Source organism: Poecilia latipinna, unplaced genomic scaffold (genome assembly GCF_001443285.1).
Source record: "Poecilia latipinna isolate Pla-1442-1.1 unplaced genomic scaffold, P_latipinna-1.0 Scaffold1682, whole genome shotgun sequence".
Taxonomy (NCBI): Eukaryota; Metazoa; Chordata; class Actinopteri; order Cyprinodontiformes; family Poeciliidae; genus Poecilia; species Poecilia latipinna.
In genome coordinates, this window is record NW_015114298.1 from 127,043 (window position 1) to 146,703 (window position 19,661).

Below are 19,661 nucleotides of genomic sequence, written 5' to 3' on the forward strand. Positions count from 1 at the left end.
GGCCCTTCTTTTGCTTGTGAGCCATGGCTGTCTTTGTGCTTCCAAGAGGAAATGTTTTTGGGGAATTGCCTTCACGCTTTCATAATTTCAAGTTGACTGACAGGTGGAGAAAACCCTGGGCCGCCTAGCAACACATTAAAGACTTAAGTGGTACCAGCCAAACCAGTTGAGAAACAGTTTTTGGCACATTACTCCAACATGAAGCTGAGGATTGAAACACATTTTTACAGTTTTTCTGCTTTATAACTGCATGAGTATTAAATGGATATTCCAGTCGCATTTTGGGAAATTATTGTTGTCTTGCAGGTTCATTCAGTCGGTTTCTGAAAATGTGAAATCAAGTGTAAAACATTTTGTTTTGAGACTCTTAACTGGAAGGGATAGTTGCATCACTAATCTATCAACTTATTTATGCTTATTTCTCATATTTATTCTTCCGTTTTGTAATTTTACTTTCTTTATCCAATCACTCTTCTCGTTTTGTTTGAGATGCTTCCATTCTGGCCAATAAATACTACTTTTCTAAACTTGACATTTTCTCCACAGATGCATCTGCTTGTAATTGTAATAGAAAAATGTATCAAATCACACTGCAAGTAATGCATTTCTAGAGAAAACTATTTTTCTTTTAAACAAGTTCTCACTTGTCAAAAGCAGATAAGAATGTTCCTTATAATTAATTTGGTTACTAATATTGCTGATCCTCTTGTCATCTGCCATGGCTGTCCATGCCCTCAGCCAGAAGGATCCTGTGCTTGTGCTTTCTCAAGGGTACAGCGTGTATCCTGGGGGACGTGGGGGGAACGTGCTGACAGTCCGTACATGCACAGGGCTAAAAATAGGCCGGCAGGTTTATTTACAGGTATTACCGGGACACCTGAAAGGCAAGCCATGTTGTGTCGCTTTTCCTCCTTTTGCTCAAGGATGTGGTTTTGGTTCGGCGTCGAGGGATGAAAATAGACCTGGGATGGGATGTTTTCATCGCTTCGCCTGTATTTTTATGGCAAGATGAAAAATAGTTAAACACAACAAGATTCCTGATCTTTTTGATTTCTGTTTTAATCTTTCCTTAAAACTGTCAGGAAAAGAGTGAAGTTCGACAGTTTGGCTAAGACACTGAGGGGCTGAAACTGAAGCTTAACCAGCAGAAAACAGGAAGTCAGTCACTTAGACTACTGAGCAGGAATCATGCCATGAACACGGGATGGTGCTTTGGGTCAACTACATTTATATTAACAAAATTAAATGAATTTATTTGGTAATGAAGCCATCCAATTCACACCATACTCTGCTACTGTGCTGTTCATTAGAATCATACATTAAACCAGGTCACAATCCTGCTGCATTTTTTTTAAACATTATTAATTGAAATTTGTCTGAACAACTTACGATAAACGATAAGATAAATGCCTACCTCTGATCCCATATTACCCAAACCTAAATTAGAGAATTTATTTTTATTAATTTCATTTTTGTACATTTTAGGGTGGAAAAACAAATAGAGTTTAGTTTAAGAAGCGGCTTATTATTACATATTTCTACAGGTATGAGGTCCATTGATAACCTCCACAGAATGACTTTGGAAGGCTGCTGCTAAAGCCAGTGTTAGAGAAACTGTGTGTGTGTATGTGTGTGTGTGCTGCCTGTGGAAATAACAGACTACCTTAATGTCTGGCAGGGCTGCTGGCTGATGCTATTTTCTGCCTTAGTGGAGGCAGAGAGGATGTGGCCCTGTGAACCGCGTAGGCAGATCAGACGCCTCATGGCTCCGCTGCTTGCCGGGTTTATTTCTGTACGCCTCTTCTAGGTTTGCAGAAAAAATAAGCCATTGATTTTTCTGAGCTCTCTATTTTTTTTCCCCAAGATTGAGAGGGATTCACCTGTAAGCATTGATTCTATGTGGACAAAGGGAAGCAGAGGCGTGCTGTACCTTTAATCAAGAAATTGATTTTTTATTTTCCTCCACTGGCATTTTGGACTTGATTGCATAGAGAATAATCATGTCTTAATCATCTGTGTAAATTAATCTGTAAATTAATCTCGGAGGAATTCAGATATCTGAAATCTGTAGAGAGGAGAATTTTACTGAGTGATATTAGCCAAAATATTAGAATATGATCTGCTTTTTTTCTTCCTGTGGAGTGGATGTAGTAAACTGTACATTCCAGTTAAAGTGCCATATTTTGTAAAGTAAAAATTAAGACTAAGATGTTTAAAATAAAAAAAACATTAAAGTTCAATAACTTGTTTGTAAGTTTGTCCTTTTTGAACCATTTTATGATCTAATTTCAGAACTTAGGCTTCTTGCGTAGAAGTCAGTCAGCACTCCTCAGCACATCTTTTTGACCTTTTGCTCTGCAAAGTTTCTGTAAATATATCAGATTGTGAAAATATTTCTAGTTTATCCCTCATTTCATTTCAAGTCACCCCACAGATATTTTCATATTTACTTCTTTGAACTGTGATTTTCTTCTGGTCAGGCCAGACTTTTGTTGACTTGGATGCATCCATCTCTTCACTATTATTGTAAATCTTAAAATTCTTCTTGATCTTCAGCTTTCTCGTTGAAGGGTTTTTTTTTGTCAGTATTGTCCAGTATTTGGAATTTTTCAGTAAACCAAGTTCTAATCCATAATCTAATATTGCTGCTGTGCTGGCATGCTACATAAGTGATGAAAGAACAACAGAATACAGTGACTAAGTGGTGACTATGTGAAGATTTATCAAATGAAAACCATCAAATTGGGATATTAACAGATTGGAACTGGCTTAAGTTCAAAAATGAGTTCAAGTTTAAGTAAGACTGTTGTACTCTCTCTGTTGCCACTTCTTATGTCCTCTGCACCCAGGCTGCCCTCTGTCATGATCAACAGGAATATCTGACTGTATTCCTCTGGTGAAAAGTTTGTCTGATTGGATGAAACTACTTCTGAATCCAAACTGGAACCTGTTATAAGCGGCTGTGTTTAGTTCACCAACCGAAAACGTGACACTTGGCTGTTAAGCCATCAGCTTTCAGAGCATTTGAACCCCATCTGACCTGGATGTTTGATACACAGACTAGTTTTAGTTTGTTTGGTTCTATGTTTTTATGGAATCTTTGTCAATTTTTTTTTATATTTTGGTTAGACTTTAGTATCTTTTTGCATTCTGTTAATCTTGTGTAGTAACTGATTGACCTCTTCACCTTAGGCTGTTATTGTTCATGTACTCTTCCCTGTACACACACTGCATTTTGTGGATTGTGTGCTGGCATATCCACCTTATGAAAGACTTAAGGATTATATTACAGCTTCCACCAAACATGTTTTTGTCACATTTTTTGCTCTGAAGTTTCTGGGCTTTTGAATATCTCATGTTCAAAATTGATCTACAATCAATTCAGCCAAGAAATGCTGATGTTTACGACAAAAGCTGTGATTATGTCCACTGCACTCGGTTATTTTCATATTCCTAAAAGACCCGGAGCACAGGGACGTTTTTGTTGGGTGATTATGAGTTTTGTTTGATTGTTTTTCAAGGTTCAGAAGTAAGGACCTTGGCTAAAAAACACCTGAAGAGCTTTGGGGTGGCCTTTAGTGCGGTCTCCGTGGGAACGGAAAGCTTGGGTTGTTAGCATAGTGCGAGAGCTTACATGGTTTTAAAACTCGACTGCTGGCAATTAAGAAAAAATTGTTCTCGATGGCAAATGAGTTTCCCACAGGTTCTTTGCAGACTTATTGGTATTAGCTTGAATGCCAGAAGCGATTAGCAGGCATGTGCGGCGAAGCAGCTCACATCAATAACTCTCATAGATACAATTACTTTTGGCTTTAAATAAAACAGAATTATTTGAGTAGATTTTTCATGCCTTATTGGATTTTTTATTTGTTTTTTTGGCTTGATTGTCTGTGATGAAGGTACACGATTGCTTACATTGTAACTGCAGGAAGTGAAAACCTAATAAATGATAAAAAGGAAATGATAAAAGTAAACGCTAAAATTAATTTGAAAAAAGTTTTCCACATTTGTTGATTTTATGTATTCCTCTTCAGATATTTTGCTTTGTGGTTTAAAAAAGTAGCTAGGACACAATCTTTAACTTTTGCCTATTTTTTGTAACTGAGACAGATCTTGGTCAAAAATATGTTTGAAACAAAAAGTGGATTGCAACATTTTTTGCCCTTCAACAAATTGTCTTCCGTCAGCCACACCAATTGATTGAAGAAAGTTTTCATGTCCACCAGTGCTTTGTGACGGATTCCACTGCAGGTTTCAGTGGAAAGTTTCAGTCTGTTTCGTCTGTGTGTGCCATTCTGCTGTCCCGCAGCCTTCAACACTGAATGACCACATACTCAAGATTTAAGGTCCTTTCCATAAACTTTCTAACATTTATCTCAAAACAAAAGAATTGGGCTAAGGTTGCTAAAATTCACCGTACTCACTTAAAATGAGTAAAATATTTAAACCATCTTTAATATACTTCTGTGTCTTTGAACAAAAATAAAGAGAATTGTGAATGTGAAGGCGAACTTCCCGTGTGACCAACTGCATTCCATCACTTCAGAAGGCCTAATGAAAGGAAGTCTGATACCTAATGAAAGGAAGTCACCCATTCATTTCTTTCTCTGCAGTAAAGCACTTTAGAAAGTCCCTGCGCTGCTTTAATAAAATTATTACACTTCTTCAGAAGCCTCAGTCTGAGCTGACATCGATGTCCTGCGTTTGAGAAAACTGATCTTGTGACACACAGCAGCTGCTATGTTTGGAACAGCTCATGTGAGGGCGATTGAAACAAGCCTGGCCAACAAGGGATCTCTGAATTTTGCACGGGCAAAATGGATTTGGGAGCAGAATGTAATTACTGCGACTTTCCGTTTGGTTCATTTGATTTCGTTTTTTGGTTAAATAAGACCAACATCTGGTTGACATTATGCCTTTTGGGCCTTGACCTGTTTTCATTGGGCAGACTACGAACCGAATGCGTCAGGGTCATCTCGGTTTTTGTGCAAGAGAAATCCTTGCACAAAAACAACAACATGAATCACTTTCAATTTGACACGGCTGGCCTTTGTAAGGAGACTGTTGCTGCATTAACCAGTGAGGCCGCTGTGGCACCACAGGAAAAGAAGGGAAAGTTGTGAGTTTGATTCCAGTTCACTCTCACCAATTTAGAGATGCACCGATCCGATATTAATATCTCTAACGGTCCTTATTGACAGAAATTGTAGATGGGGTATCGGTGACAATGTGACCAGATCTACTCAGACTAATACTATGCTTTGTGCTCTGAGCGACTCCATGCTTTATTATTTATTTCATATTGTGTTTAGAATTCCTAATTGCACTTTCTGAACCGTTTGAAAGAAGGTTTGTTGCTGTTGCAGTTTATTTTTACAAGTTTGACCTGGGTAGTCAACATATTGTTTTTATCGGTTTCAGTCTCTTTATTATTTATGTTAAATTGGCTGTTCTACTCATAACTGCATTGACTGAACAAATTAAAGTTGGGTGTTTGTAAATGGTTGACCAAGCTTGTGAATCTATTGTTGTATTTAAATGTGCTGTACTATTATCAAATAATTCAGAATTCAGCAGTGTTTTTCTGTATCGGATCGGTACAGGGCCAATACTAAACTTCAAATATCTGTATTGGTATCGGAAATGAAAAAAAAAAAAAAGTAGATCTGCTCTTATTGATCAGGAGTACTGCTACTGATATCCAATCTAGAATTTCTTTAAACATCGGTCCTGATACAGATATTAATATCAGATTGGTGCTTCTCTAATAAAATACACCTGTTAGCATAGTTTCAACAACAGATGAATAAATGTTCTCATTTTAGTACAGTTAAATTAAATGGATTTTAATAACCTTGCTGAAGTTAAGTAATCTTTTTGTCTGCAACAGAAAGCAGATAGTATATTTTAGCAGCACACACTGGATCTAACATTAAAAATCTTTGTGCTGGTTAGGCTGAACGCCTACATTAATATGAACGCCTGTCTTATGTGTGTGGAGTTGAGTTAGTGTGGGTATTTCACTAGGGTTACCAAATCACCCCATCTGCCAACTAATCCTGTTTAAAAAAAAAAGAAAGGTTGAAGTAGATTTTTTTTTTAATTCACCCACATATCCAACACCCACTCCAGGCTCTGTTTGCTTTAAGCTTATCCATTGACATTCTTGGTGTACAATATCCCAGTGCTGTTGAAACTTATGAATCATCAGTACATGTCCCAGATGGAAAGCATGAGTGATCTGTCAGTGCAACATGGATTGCTGAGACCCCAGTGTGGATGGTGGGAATTATGCTGGACAAATTTTCTACTTTAGATGGACTAAAGCATAGTTGAGCACAGTCAGTATAATTGTTAATCTTTGTTTTTGGCAGCGTTGTAAAACACACAGCATACAGGCTTACAGGTTGGTAGACAGGGATTAGTATCCAACTGCAGAGAAGCTAATTAGGAAAATAACTTTGACCTTATCTAACCTTTGTGAAGCTGAGATTTGATTTTAATAGAGAGGCACATTGTGTCTCAAATTGAGCATCTTTTGCATATGATTGGATATCCATTCATATTTCTTCTTTCTAGTGCTTATAACATTGTGTTATTTAAGTCCTTTCCTCTGATTCCACCAGACCGTTTTCCTGTTGCTCCTTTCTCCTGCTTAATGCATAATGTTGGCATATTGACCGTCTACACCATTGCAAAAGTTGTCGATTGTACAAACACAATAGTGAAGATAACATCAATAAAGGGCACATGTATAAAAAAAAAAGTTAGCTTCTTGCTTGTGTGATGGTGGAATCTTGGCGGCACTGAACACATGATGACAGACCACAAAGCCCACCTGTGGCTGTTGGGGCCTGGAGCAGCTTTTTCAGCTCCCTCCTGCCTGCAAAGAGAAGGGCAAAGCCTCAGCATGACCTCCGACCCCCCCCGCTGCCAGTACTGTCAATCAAGCAGACAACCTTTAGCAATTCCTTTAGTCTTTCGCTCTGTGATTGTGCTCAATGATGGATGCACTAATTGCATCCTGTTTAACCCTGTCAGATGTTGTTCCAGCCACCTGCTGCCACTTAGCTCTGTGTATTGCTGGGGACATTTGAGTTTGCGAGGTCAGTGTGTAAAAACTGTTGCTGCTTACATGAAGAAAAAAGGTGTATTTAGTTGCAGCATTACCTACTGTGCTAATGTGAAACGGCTCAGTGAGGTGGACCAGCATACTACAGTAACTTGTCAAAATGATTGTGAATCTTTTTTTTCCCAACGAGCCTGTGACAATAACAAGTTTTCCTGGATGATAAATTGTTCCAGAAGTTATTGTAATATTGTTTTGTGACCATCTTCATGTAATATAAGGCTAGTGGAATAATAATAATGCAGGCACACATTCTCAAAGATGAATAAACTTTAAATTCTAATGAACATTTAACACTGGAAATGGAAGACATTTAAAATTTTCAAAAAATAAATTGGCCAGAGTGTTTCCTGGGATCCATTTGTGGCCACTGGACTGATGTGTGTGTGGCCCTTAACTTCAATTCAAGAATGATACAATTTGCCCAAAATACATCAAATACAAAGTGAAACTTTCTATTTCTAATTATAGCAAAATTGGTATAGACAAAGTAAAATCTTCTTGCAACTGAAAATGTTGTCAACAGCTCTAATTATTCATATTTAAATAACCAGGCTTCATGCTTTCTCTTGCTAGGACCTCATCTATCAGTGACGTTTACTCAGTCACTGATGAATGAGTTTGAGTTAAAAGCTGTATTTTCTACACCGATATATGTTTTAATGACTTTATTAAACTTGATGAAATACAGTAAGCATTTTCAAAAAAAGAGTAACCTAGATTCAAATTTTATTGCTCAAAATTGACAATATTTTGTTTGTTTCTTTTATTGTGGACCATGTGACAAAAAGTGTGGACACCCCTGCTTTAGATCATTTCTGTTCCCTTATCGTTTCCATTTCCCAACACTTGAACTTGAGCGAGGCCAACCACTTTTGAAATTTTCTCCAGTTTAAGATTTATTCCTTATTTCATGGATCAAGGATTTCGATTTTACCCAGTGTGTGTATGTGTAGGTGAGAATGTCTAATAAAATGTGAATGATGTCAGCAAATCTTTGTAAGGGGCTTTAAAATAGGTTAATCCCTCTCAAAGCCACAATGACGCCCATTCACTTCCTCACTGTGAAGGGATTTGCCTTCACTTGAGGTATTGGTGGGAAAGAAACAGCTGAAACATTGCTGTTGCTGCAGGACATTAATCCATTCAAAGCATATTTCACATAGCAATCATGCAGAGCTGTACACATTTTGCTTGTTGAAATTTTTGTCAAGTGGTTTCTGTCTGCATTTAGCAATAAGCTCTGCTGGCACATTTGTCTGTCTATTCATTCATTCATTCATTCATTCAATATGGTGACTCAGAAGTGCAAATCACTAAGCACAACTACAAATTAATAAAACACGACATTAAATAAGCCACAACTACATATTTAAAAAAACAGAAGAGGTAGGTCACAGTGAGAAACCGAACGGTGTGTTTACACACCAAACGCGTCATGTGCGTCAAAAAAGCATCCGATGCTTCAAGTTCAACGCATGGCACTTTAAATGCTGATGATGTTTAAATGTTGGTGTGCTCACATCAAACTCGTTTTGAGGGTCAGGAGCGTCTGGTTTACATTCAAAGTCTATGTGGAAACGCGTCATGGGCACATCAGATGTGCAAAAATTGCTCTAGACGTTGTTTTTCATTGCCGGCCTATTTGTCAGATGCGTTTTGAGCATTTGAGTTAAACACTTCAAATCACACATAGACTTTGAATGTAAATCAGATGCGCCTGACACTCAAAACACGTTTGGTGTGAACACATGATATATCGCTGATTGGACATTTTCACTTTTGGCTTTAGAACAAGAACTTATTCTGGCTTTAGCACATTTTTTGGATATACGAACATTGACTATGTTGCGATTTAAAATTTGTAATTGTTTAATGATTTGCTGAAGTGGTTTGCACTTCAGGGCCACCATAATCCAACCATACATACATTAACCTTTTTATATAAGGAAGTTAATTTCTCTCTAACATGGCATGAAGAAGTTGTAAAAACCTTTATTTACTATAGTTGGCAATAACTGGCCTTGTGAGCTGGATTTGTGTGTGGGCGTATTTACAGTGGGGTTATCATGTCTAAGTGTGTGCACCGATGCTTAGATCTAAGTGACGGGGTTTTATTACTCCCATATGCTCACTCCACAATAATTGTATTTGTCATGTGGACGGCTGGTAAATTATAGCCCACGGAGGTAAACGTGTTCCTTATAACGAAGATCAAAGTGAAGACTGAAGATGATGAGGTTTTTGCCCATAAGGGAATCAATATGTAGAACTTTGTCTTTTCTAATCAACTACTTAGTTGACCTTAACCTTTGGTGTAAAACCTTAATCCCACTGGCTGCAGGTTGCCTTTTATTTGCTATCTTATCTTTTGTTTGAAGAAAACCTTGACAGGACCTTGGTATGTTCCATGTTAATGATTCACAAGTTTTCTCATGCAATATTTAGTTGGAACCATTGAGAGATGTACGTGCTGCTGAAGCTGAAGAACTTCTTCAAAGTACAGAGGCACACAATGGAATACACATTTTCCCTAACTAGTTTAACCCAAACAATGCCATCCTCTAAGTGATGCATGTACTTGGTTCATTGGTCTGCAAGGCAGACTGGCAATCAAATAATTGCTCAACCCTTTATAGGCCACAATAAAATTGGAATTTCTGAGCATCAGTGGAGGATATCAGAATGCAATTTTTTCTCTTTTGCTGGAATTTTTCTTTTGTTTTTATATTTTTCATTAAGAAAATCTTATAAAGTATACTTTTTTGTGTCATTTTCCCCATTATAATTTTGGAAGCCTGTCGAGGTATTGTTGGTCTATTAGACAAAGCATCTGTCCAATGGCAAACATGCAGAGAGCCATTTATTTTACAAATATTATGTAACAGTTACTAAATTGTGGGTTTGCTTAAAGGGGCTGTATTATGTATTTTCCAGCCATATAGTATCATAGCACAATCAAATGACTTACCTTCAGTATATTAAATATGACTTAAAAGAAATTTGACTTTGTAATTTAGCGCCTTGAAATTTGGGCTCTTTCTGAAACTCCGTCTTCATCACAACATGGCTCCTCTATTAACCTTTTAACAAAGTCTTTGCCAGCATTGCACCAAGAAGTAGCTTCTATAATGAGGTCAACAGATTCGCAGCTCATGTTTGCTAATTGCTGCTGGCTAGTCTGAAGGAGCCCGGTGGGGGAGTCACAAAGGCGGTGCTGAGTTCAACCAGGTGTTTTGCACAGGTTGCTGAGGGAGATTAAAGGATTTCTCAAGCATGCATGAAAGAATCAAAGCAACACTCCAGAGATGTTTTATAAGGAAATATAACATGATGTAAAGCTCACAAAAGTCAGTTTTACATAATATTGCCCCTTTAAGTCAGACAGAAACTTTTGTCTGAAATGAAAATTATACATGGCTGAATGTAAATACCATACTCTAAGATATTCAAGTGGGTTGTCAGCCCACTCTTTTTCAGATTCCAAACGAACCTGACAACCTGAGCTGTTGGTAGCAGTCAGTCTTTCATAGTCACAGTAATTTTGTTTTCCTTTCATCTTGTCCAGGTTAGACAAGGACATGTTAACTTTTGCCTCTGGGCAACAGGTGAGCACATGACATCCTGGGAGTAAATTATAGGGCTAAAACAAAGACACACACAGTTTATTTAGAATCTCCACTTTAAATGGCTTTAAATGGCTTTAAAGCCATTTAAAGACCATGGCTTTAAATGGTCTTTAAGCAATGCTATCTTTGTTTAGTCATTTGCAGCTGCTGTTAACGTTGGATCAGACTAATATTAGCTTGTACCTTGTTCTTTGTGGACATTAGACCATTGCTTTTAAACCACACAATGGATAAAGATAATGGGGGTCTTTTTTGCTAGTTCATGACTTGTTTTTTTTGTTTGTTTGTTTTTTTCCGTTCACTGTGACTTATCCTCTTTGAAGAAGTGGATGAACTGAATGTGTTTCCAGATTACAGGATGGTGATAATTCCACTTCATGGCCAACAAAGTCTCTTTCTACACCTACGCACTAAAGGCCTTGTAAAAGCAGTGAATGCTGAACAACCACCTTTTGGAGTGTGCTCTCATCCAGGCCCTTTGTGGCCCAAATTGCATCTACTTTTAGCATAAATGGCAACCTGTAACCCTGTTGACGCAGGTATTGTGTGCTTACCATTAATAGTCCACCTCCATAGTTCAAATTAGCACATGTACAACAAATAGTGTGGTTATATAAGTTTGCCTCCTAATATTGTTCAATTAGCAGAGGAGTGTTTTTTTTGTTTTTATTTTTCTTTTGTACCACAAAACATCTATTTTTGCTACCATCTGATTCACCAAACACAGCCGTACAGTATAATAAAAAATTAACCTTTGCCAAAATCTCTGGGGTTTTTTTTTTCTTTATTTTTTTACATCCGATAATTAACCCTTGTTAGCTTTAGCTGAATGTGTTACATTATGGCTGTTGATGTTGCTTCATTATTAAGGGCTTTATCATGAAAAGGAGAATCTTAAATTTTTAACATTGAAAGGAAGCTGAAATATAATCTCTATTTTTTATTTTTCATTAGAATTCTTCCTGCAGCTTTTTGGATCAAATCAAGGCTTTTTTTTTTTGTTGACTTCCTGATAGTAAACAATTATACTAGTCCAAACTTGTGGTAACAAATACATGAACTAATTTTCCAGGGTCACTCCTGGACAGGACACTTGTAATTTTGGCAATATTCTGATGAAATAAGAAAATTCTAGAAACTTGTTTGATGTGGCAGTTAGGTTTGGGGATTTCAACATGGTGACTTGGTGCCCAACATGGTGGGCAGCCAGGATACCTGTTACGAACATCATTTTAAGCAAACACCACTTTTAATTTGTTCAGTTTAAAGTTGCAGGTGCAGACGTCCTCTTACAACTGTGTCTTGTAAAATAAACATGTTTCCACCACAACTTGTGGATTCTAGGAGCGGCCATATTGTTAGCCCTAAGAAAAATCTTCAACTTCCTGAGAGAAATCCGACTTCGGGGGAGCGTTCCAGATAATTATCCTCCGCCCCTCCCAAATAGAATCCATCATAAGTACAATTTTTATTGTAGATACATAACATCATCATTCTCCACTAGATCTGACTGTACAACTTTAGCTTAGAGGTATGTAATATGTTTAACATATACCCGTTATATGATCGAATTGTCTCCCTTCCTCTTTCACACTCGCATCGTCTTTCCCCATCTGCCATGCTTCACACATCTTTCAGGCCTGCCATCCGGGTCAGTTCCTCACTTTGAGGCAGAAGCAGCATTTTTGCATAAATTCTCAAACAGAAGCTGACGCTGTTATGCAACAGCTGAGCCAGTGTGGAACACTGTTGCAATAGGTCTCAGCTTGCGGAGCGTTTGGGTGGGTGGCGTTAGTCACTGTGTGTGCATGCGAGCTTATGTGTGTACCGATGCTAGAAAGCCATTGGACCACTTGAGTGATGTCTGGTCGCTGGATGCTGTGCATGTGGTCTCTAAACGGGATTTTGTGAATTGACATCAGAGCATCTGGGGCTGAGTTTTAAACCCCAGTTGTTGGTGTCTTTTTGTTTTGTTAGTTTTTTTATTCTAAAACACAAACTTGCACAAAGTAATAGTTTTTCCCAAGAACACCAAGTTACAGCTGGTACTGGCTGCCAGTTTTAATCAGCAGGCAGAAACTCACAGGCACACATATCTGAGTCCTCACTCAGCAACTACCACCGACAACCCAAACTCACTTCACCCAGCTGGAAACTCTCTCAACAAATCCTCCCTTGATGAGTAACAGTACCCAGTGTTCTAATTAATGCTTGTGATATACTAGCTGTTCCCCCATCCCCATCTGTTGGTACATGGCATGTATGAACCAAACCTTTGTTTAGTCATTTTGTAGAAAATATGCAGCAGCCTTTTGTCTGGACTGTGTTGTACCAAATACGTTCAGCAAATCAAATTAATTTGTCCATCAAGCCTGTCTTAAGGAACTTAGGTGTCTCATAGGTTATTCAATACATCTTACCTGAAACTGTTTTTATCATTTGTGAATATATCCAGATGTATTCGGGTTTTTGTTTCTTCTCATGAAGGCTCTTTTCTCATGTGAACACCATCACCCTGCAGCAAGACTTAACTGGACCACACCAGTCGTGTTTTTAATTTTAAAATCCCCACTTTAACTTTTTGCTGCCCTGGATGGTCCAGCTTCTTCCTGCATTATTGAGTTGCTATAAGTAGCTGCATTTCCATTACAAATGTGAACAAAACTTTAATATTCCACTAATGTCGAAAAAATACAATTGACTCAATTTAAAATTATGTGTGAATGAGTATATTTACGCAATAAGTCATTATAAACCTTGCCACGCCGTGATCCTCCAGCTACTTCCTGTCGTCTTTTTCTTCATGGTTTGTGTCGGTGGCAACATCCGGTTGTTGCTCACGTGACTCGTGTGATTTGAAAATGGTGTTTCCATTACAGTTTTCTCGAAATAAAACAATTGTGTTACGGCCTAAACCTTTTATCAAAAAATTAGTTTTTTTCAACATTTCCGTTTTTCCATTAAGCAAATTTATTTTCAAGATCTCAAATTGTGCAATTATATGTTCATTGGAAATGCAGCTAGAGTTACTCAGATATACATGCAATAAAAGTGTATCATCAGCATAGCTTTGAAGAAGTGATGAACATTTGGCTGCGTATCAGGTCCAGAGAGCAAGACAAGGTTTATTAAACACTCATTTTTAGGAATGGGTTTTAAAGAATCTGTAATTGTTGAACAGTTTCTTCCAGGTTTGACTCGTGGTTTTCAGGTGCGCCTGAGTCTAATGTGGCTCTCGCATTACATTTATCCACACGCAATCAACTGAATCTGCAAAGAGAAGCTGTCCTGAACATACCTGTAAATCTGTAATTGTGATTTACTCATTCTTGTAGAGCTTGCATGGGGGAAAAAGGTAGCTGCATAAAGAGTAAATATCCCTCCCTTGCAATCCAGAGCAGGACAAAGCAGGTGTTTAAAATGGATGAATAAAAAATCCTTAAAAGGAAGTCAGATGGAAGGTTGGGGTGAGATCTAAAGCTTCTATTTCCTCCCATTCCCACCAAAACACCACATCAGAGGATTTGTCTTTCACTCCTCTGTGCCACACCTAATTGTTATCTGCCAGTACCCAGTATCTGCTCCTGCAGCTGATTATACAAGGAGGCTTGAACCCATATCTAAAGATATATATATATATATATATATATATGTCAGTGGTGAAGCAGCACTGTTGCTTTTCAATGGTAAGAGCTCAGAGAGTGCTGGCGAGCAGAGAGGAGATTCATGTGGTTTTGAGGAAGTGAATACATCCACTTCTGTTGCCACCCGCCTTCATTCTCCCCTATCTGTCTGCTTCTCACATCCGCATGATAGCCACCCACACGGTAAAATCAAAATGTCCTGCTCAGCAGTGGACTGCCATTAAGTGTTTTTTTTTTTGTTTTGTTTTTTTTATATTGACTGCAGCAAACGCAGTTTGCTGAGGCCAAAAATAAATCCATAGATTTGTCATCTAATTAAAACAAAAACATTTTGTCTTCATGCTATATCACTTACATTTAAAATGGCTTAATATTTTCCCATCTATCTAATGGATGGGATGTGCAGACAGGGTGTCTGCACGTCCTTAAAAAGTATTAGTTCTATTTTTATGTACCTAAGAGTAAGGTCTTAAAATGTCTTAAATTTATTCTAAAAAGTAAGTCAGCCTTTAATATCGTTACCGTTAGAAAATAATGACCGAAGTATTTATTTATTTATTTATTTTTTTTTTTTGACTAATTCATCTTTTGGCAAAAAAATTACGTAAAGAGTTGACGATATGTTAATCACAGGTCTTAAATTTTGTCTTGACAGGATTATTTAATTCTGTATATTATATATTTTTTTTATTTTGTGTTTTGTCCTTGCAGGACTTTTTTTATCAGGCAAAAGTTTGAGTCACACTCGGACACATCGTTCATTGTATTCTCTGACTTGAGTAGTTGAGGCCACCAGTAACTCACCGCTAACATACCATGGCTAGCTTGCTGGCTTTTTTTTTTTTTTGCATATATCAAATTTATCACCAGTTGACTGGACTAAGTGTGCACATTTCTGTGAAGATTTAGGACTTATATTCTATTCACAATGGTCTTAAATGTGCATCACTGTAGAAATACCGAGCATCATAAGGAAGAAGAGTGCTGGCTTCATTTTGTTTAATCGGGTATTTATTGGAGAATCTCAGTGGTAATTAGCCACCATATTTTAAGGTGCAGCCACTTAAGAGATTATTTGGGAAATTGTGTTCAATTATTCAAATTGACATGTTATGAGTAATAGTATTAAGCATCACAATATAGATTTTCATTGAGAACAACAAGATGGTAAATTTGTTGTGGTTGAGGCGCCAGGTTAGTGAGAGGAGGCGCTGCATTCACAAACCTCCTCACTTCAGATCAAAGAACTTTTTCGAGGAGTCAGAGTACCGGAGGTTTCAGCTAAATCTCATCCTTATGATAATCACGTTTTTGATCGGACAGCTGCGACATAATTTAGGCTTGGAGGGCAAGCTATTCACAATTCTTTTGATCATAAAACATTCAAACAGTCCCCGTTAAGGTTCTAACATGAACAGGCCTTTTAACAGCCATTCCATTTTAGGTAATACTGCTGCAATCGAGCTTTTCACAGCATCAGTGCATCACTGATTAGCATTTAACTGCCGCTGGTTTGTTGGTGGATATTCAGCCTTTGTTGACTGCTGCAAAATGTGTGAACTTATGTTGGACGTATATTATGTCACAGTTTGTGCCAAGTTTACTAAAATTTTTTCACCCCCCCTTTTTGATGGTGTGTTTCAGAGCTTTGAGGATCTGAAACACACCATCAGCTCTGCATACTTAAAAATTCTCCCAGATAAGGAATTAAATTAAAGACTAAATGATTGGTCAAACCAACATCAGCAAGTCTGATGAGCTAATCTTCTTCTCTCTAAGGGCAGCCACTGCACAACTGTCAGCGCCACACAGTGAGAGTAGCAGCTACACTGCTCACCCTTACCGCTGGTTTCTTTGATTCCCAACGTGAGTAGAGTCTAGATTTATGGCCTGACTAAAAAATGCCACTCTACAAGTTGATGCCACATGTTTTTAGAGTTTTAGTTGTAAACAATTATGAGAACCATGTATTCATTCCTTCCTCTTAAGAATCATGCACTGCTTTGGGTTGGTCTGCCACATGACATTACACTGAGGTTTGTGGTTGCAACGTGACAAAATGTGGAAAAAGGTTTCTGCCACTGGAACACTTTTACAAGGCACTGTACCTGGCAACGTTTAAACCTACATGGATGCCACAGAGGTTTTTTCTTTTTTACATAATTTCTCATATTTACCACCTAACCAGACTTTTGTGATAATCTTTGTTGTACATTTAAACTAAATATCAGTGTTGGGGATTCCAAAAGGGAAAATAGATCGACTAGGTGTCAAACTACCACTCCTCTAATTATAAACTGATTCCCCCATTGAGCTTCTCAGCATATTTCTTATTAATTTATTTAAAAACGTGTGATTTTTTTTTCCCTGTTGCACCAGAACGAGTGTTGAAACTGTTGGTTCTGCATGTCACTCCCACTTCCTTCCCCCTTTGTAATTACAGCAGCTCCTTCCACCCACCTTTGCATTTGAAACCTGACTTGCAGCAACACCAACACGACATTCCTGCCACGATTAACTGCAGTTACAGCAAACCATGACTCCGGACTTCCTGCGGAGCCTCGAAGGGACGATTCTTACTTCCTCTAAAACCTTTAGGGTTCCGTCGACAACATCAGGCTTGAGCTCGGTTGAGTGCGCAGTAAGGTGGTATTTGCTTCTTGTTGCCGTGGTGAATCCCATTCACTGCGTCCCCCCCAATTAGTTCCCGATGTGTTTTTTAATTCAGATGTTCTTTTGATAAATTTGCATGTCAGTTGCGTTCGTTTTCCACCGGCCGTTTAATACCGCACACACTGATTGTTTACATGTGTTTGAACATTGACGAGTGTGTTTTTTTTGGGGGGGGGCTTTTGCATCAATTGACACAAAAACCAGCTGGGGTGCCTTGCCTTGCCTGTTAAACGTTTGATTACATCCAAACTTCCTGGCAGAGGGAGGGGGGGAGTGAGGGTATGAGGGCCTGGGTCTGCTAGGCATAAATGAGCAGAGCAGATGTTGGCCAGATGTGGCCAAGGAGAGAAGAGGGGGAGGGAGTTCATGAAGGATGAAGAGAAGAAAGGGGGCAAGAAGAGGGAAAAAATGAACTGAGATAGCAAAGTAGAATGTCTGCCACACACGGACAGCTTTGTTCTCCTCTTCTCACTTAAGTGTAGCCTTCCGCCTCTTCCTTTCTTTAAAACGCATTCCTCCTGCCTTGTTCTCCTCCCTCCATCAGCCTCCATCTCCTCCCTCCATCGGCTTCCTTCTACTGCCTCCTCACAAGTCTCCCTTTGAAGTGAGGACAGCGTGCAGGAAGCAAGCTGGAATCGATTGCTCCGTGCATTAGGCCAGGAATGTGTGACACCCCCTCCTCCTCTTCCTTCCTCTCCCATCCCTCAGACACATCCCTCATTAATTTCCCCCCTTCTGTTCCTCCTGTTGCTCCACCAGAAGTATCTACTATCGCCCAACGTCGCCTCACTTTCTGGAGTTTAAACAAGGATGACCGGCCCCGATTGTTCCTCATTTCAAAATCGATCTCTTTGTTATATTAACCCTACCTCGGGGTCATCACGACAATACTTACTCTGAGTTTCGTTCTCCAGTATTTTGAAAGGTTTTGTTGAAGAGTTGTTTCAGAAAAGCGTCATTCTCGGTATGCCCTTACTTGTGCAACACCAATTGGAGATTCGCCGATCCGATATTAATATCGGTATCAGTCCTGATATGGAAGAAAATTCTAGATCAGGTATCAGTCTAATTCTAGTGCTCTGAGCGATGCCATGCTTTAGTTTTTTGAGTATATTTTTAAATGCTAATTGCACTTTTGAATAATTTTTAAAAAGATTTGTTGAAGTTTTTTTTACTTGTTAGACCAATTGTTTTTGTCACTTATTATAAAGTTGTTTTTACATGTTTGACAAAACATGTGAAGCTACTGTTGTATTTAAGTGTGCTGTGCTGGTGCAGAGTTGGCAAATAAATTTGTAATTCAGCATATTTTTGTCTGTTTTTGCAAAAAGAAACGTTCAGCAGTTTCTCTGTATCGGATCAGTATCGGCTGATATTAAACCTCAGTTATCGAAAGTTTAAAAAGTGAATCGGTGCATCCCTAAAACTGATGTGTAGTAGAAAAAACGTAGTGGTAGAAATGTGTTACATTATTACATATTGTGGCATTACAAGAAGGCTACTAAGAATTAAATGCATAACGATATACACTGCTCAAAAAAATAAAGGGAACACTCAAATAATACATCCTAGATCTGAATGAATGAAATATTCTCATTGAATACTTTGTTCTGTACAAAGTTGAATGTGCTGACAACAAAATCACACAAAAATCATCAATGGAAATCAAATTTATGAACCAATGGAGGCCTGGATTTGGAGTCACACACAAAATTAAAGTGAAATGTTCCCTTTATTTTTTTGAGCAGTATATTTGACTGTTTTGAGAACCGTATCACTGCATGTCAAATCTTCTCCGAGTACTTTTTTTTTTCCAGATCAGAACCTAAAGGCAGATTTTGACCATTCATCAAATCAAAAATCAAATAAAAAAAAATTCATGGTTTAAAAAGGCCAAACACAGGCTTCTTCTGGGGCTGCTTTTTATGTTTTACATTCTTAAAGACGAGTTTAAACCAAACCCGATAGACTTCAGTGGATTCCGTCAAATCATTTCTCGTCTTTCTCTTCTCAGTCTGCAGAACAACCTTGAGAATTGAATGTCTTTCAATTTCAACCTTTTCAACTTGTCAACTTTTCAGCAGTATTTTTTTTAGTCAAATAGATGGTTAAGCTAACTGCTGCTCAGCCATTAAATGAGGCATTTCTTCGTTTTCTTTTCATACATCTTGAGTTTGAAACCCGAAGGTGAGGTCCTTGTCCACATCCACGTGTTCGTACTGTATGTGCACCAAATGGAAACATTTGCGTTTCTAAAGCAGTCACCTTCAACGTCTAATTGATGAGTAGTGTCATTTCACTACAGTATGTCTTCATAAACAGAACAGTGATATTCTGGATTTAAGCATAGAATGAACTAGAGGATGAAAGTCCTATTTAGATTTAACCCCTCGTATCTTCAGTGCATCCTACAATTTGAAGGGAACTGAAAACACATGTAGCGTATGGGTCATAATGATGATGTAGATGGAACAGAAACACTGTCTTCTAAATGAATTGCAATTAAAACTAGAAAATTCCGCAGGAATTTTAAGGGGCATGCCAAAGTGTGCCCGTCGGTTTTTAATCAAGCGTTCTGATGCAAAA

General features: G+C 38.2%; 1 protein-coding gene across 2 annotated transcripts in view; it reads left to right on the plus strand.

Moving 5' to 3' along the window:
- poc1b (POC1 centriolar protein B) overlaps positions 1-18,126 on the plus strand; it is a 37,255-nt gene extending 19,129 nt beyond the window's left edge. Inside the window, exon 11 of one of the 2 annotated variants that reach the window (XM_015060049.1) lies at positions 1,679-2,153. In XM_015060049.1, coding sequence (XP_014915535.1) covers positions 1,679-1,807 — 129 coding nt within the window. In that variant the 3' untranslated portion in view covers positions 1,808-2,153. Of the gene's footprint in view, positions 1-1,678; positions 2,154-17,619 lie in introns of those variants that run through there. The other variant, XM_015060050.1, reaches the window with a different exon arrangement.
- Positions 18,127-19,661: the final 1,535 nt, after the last annotated feature.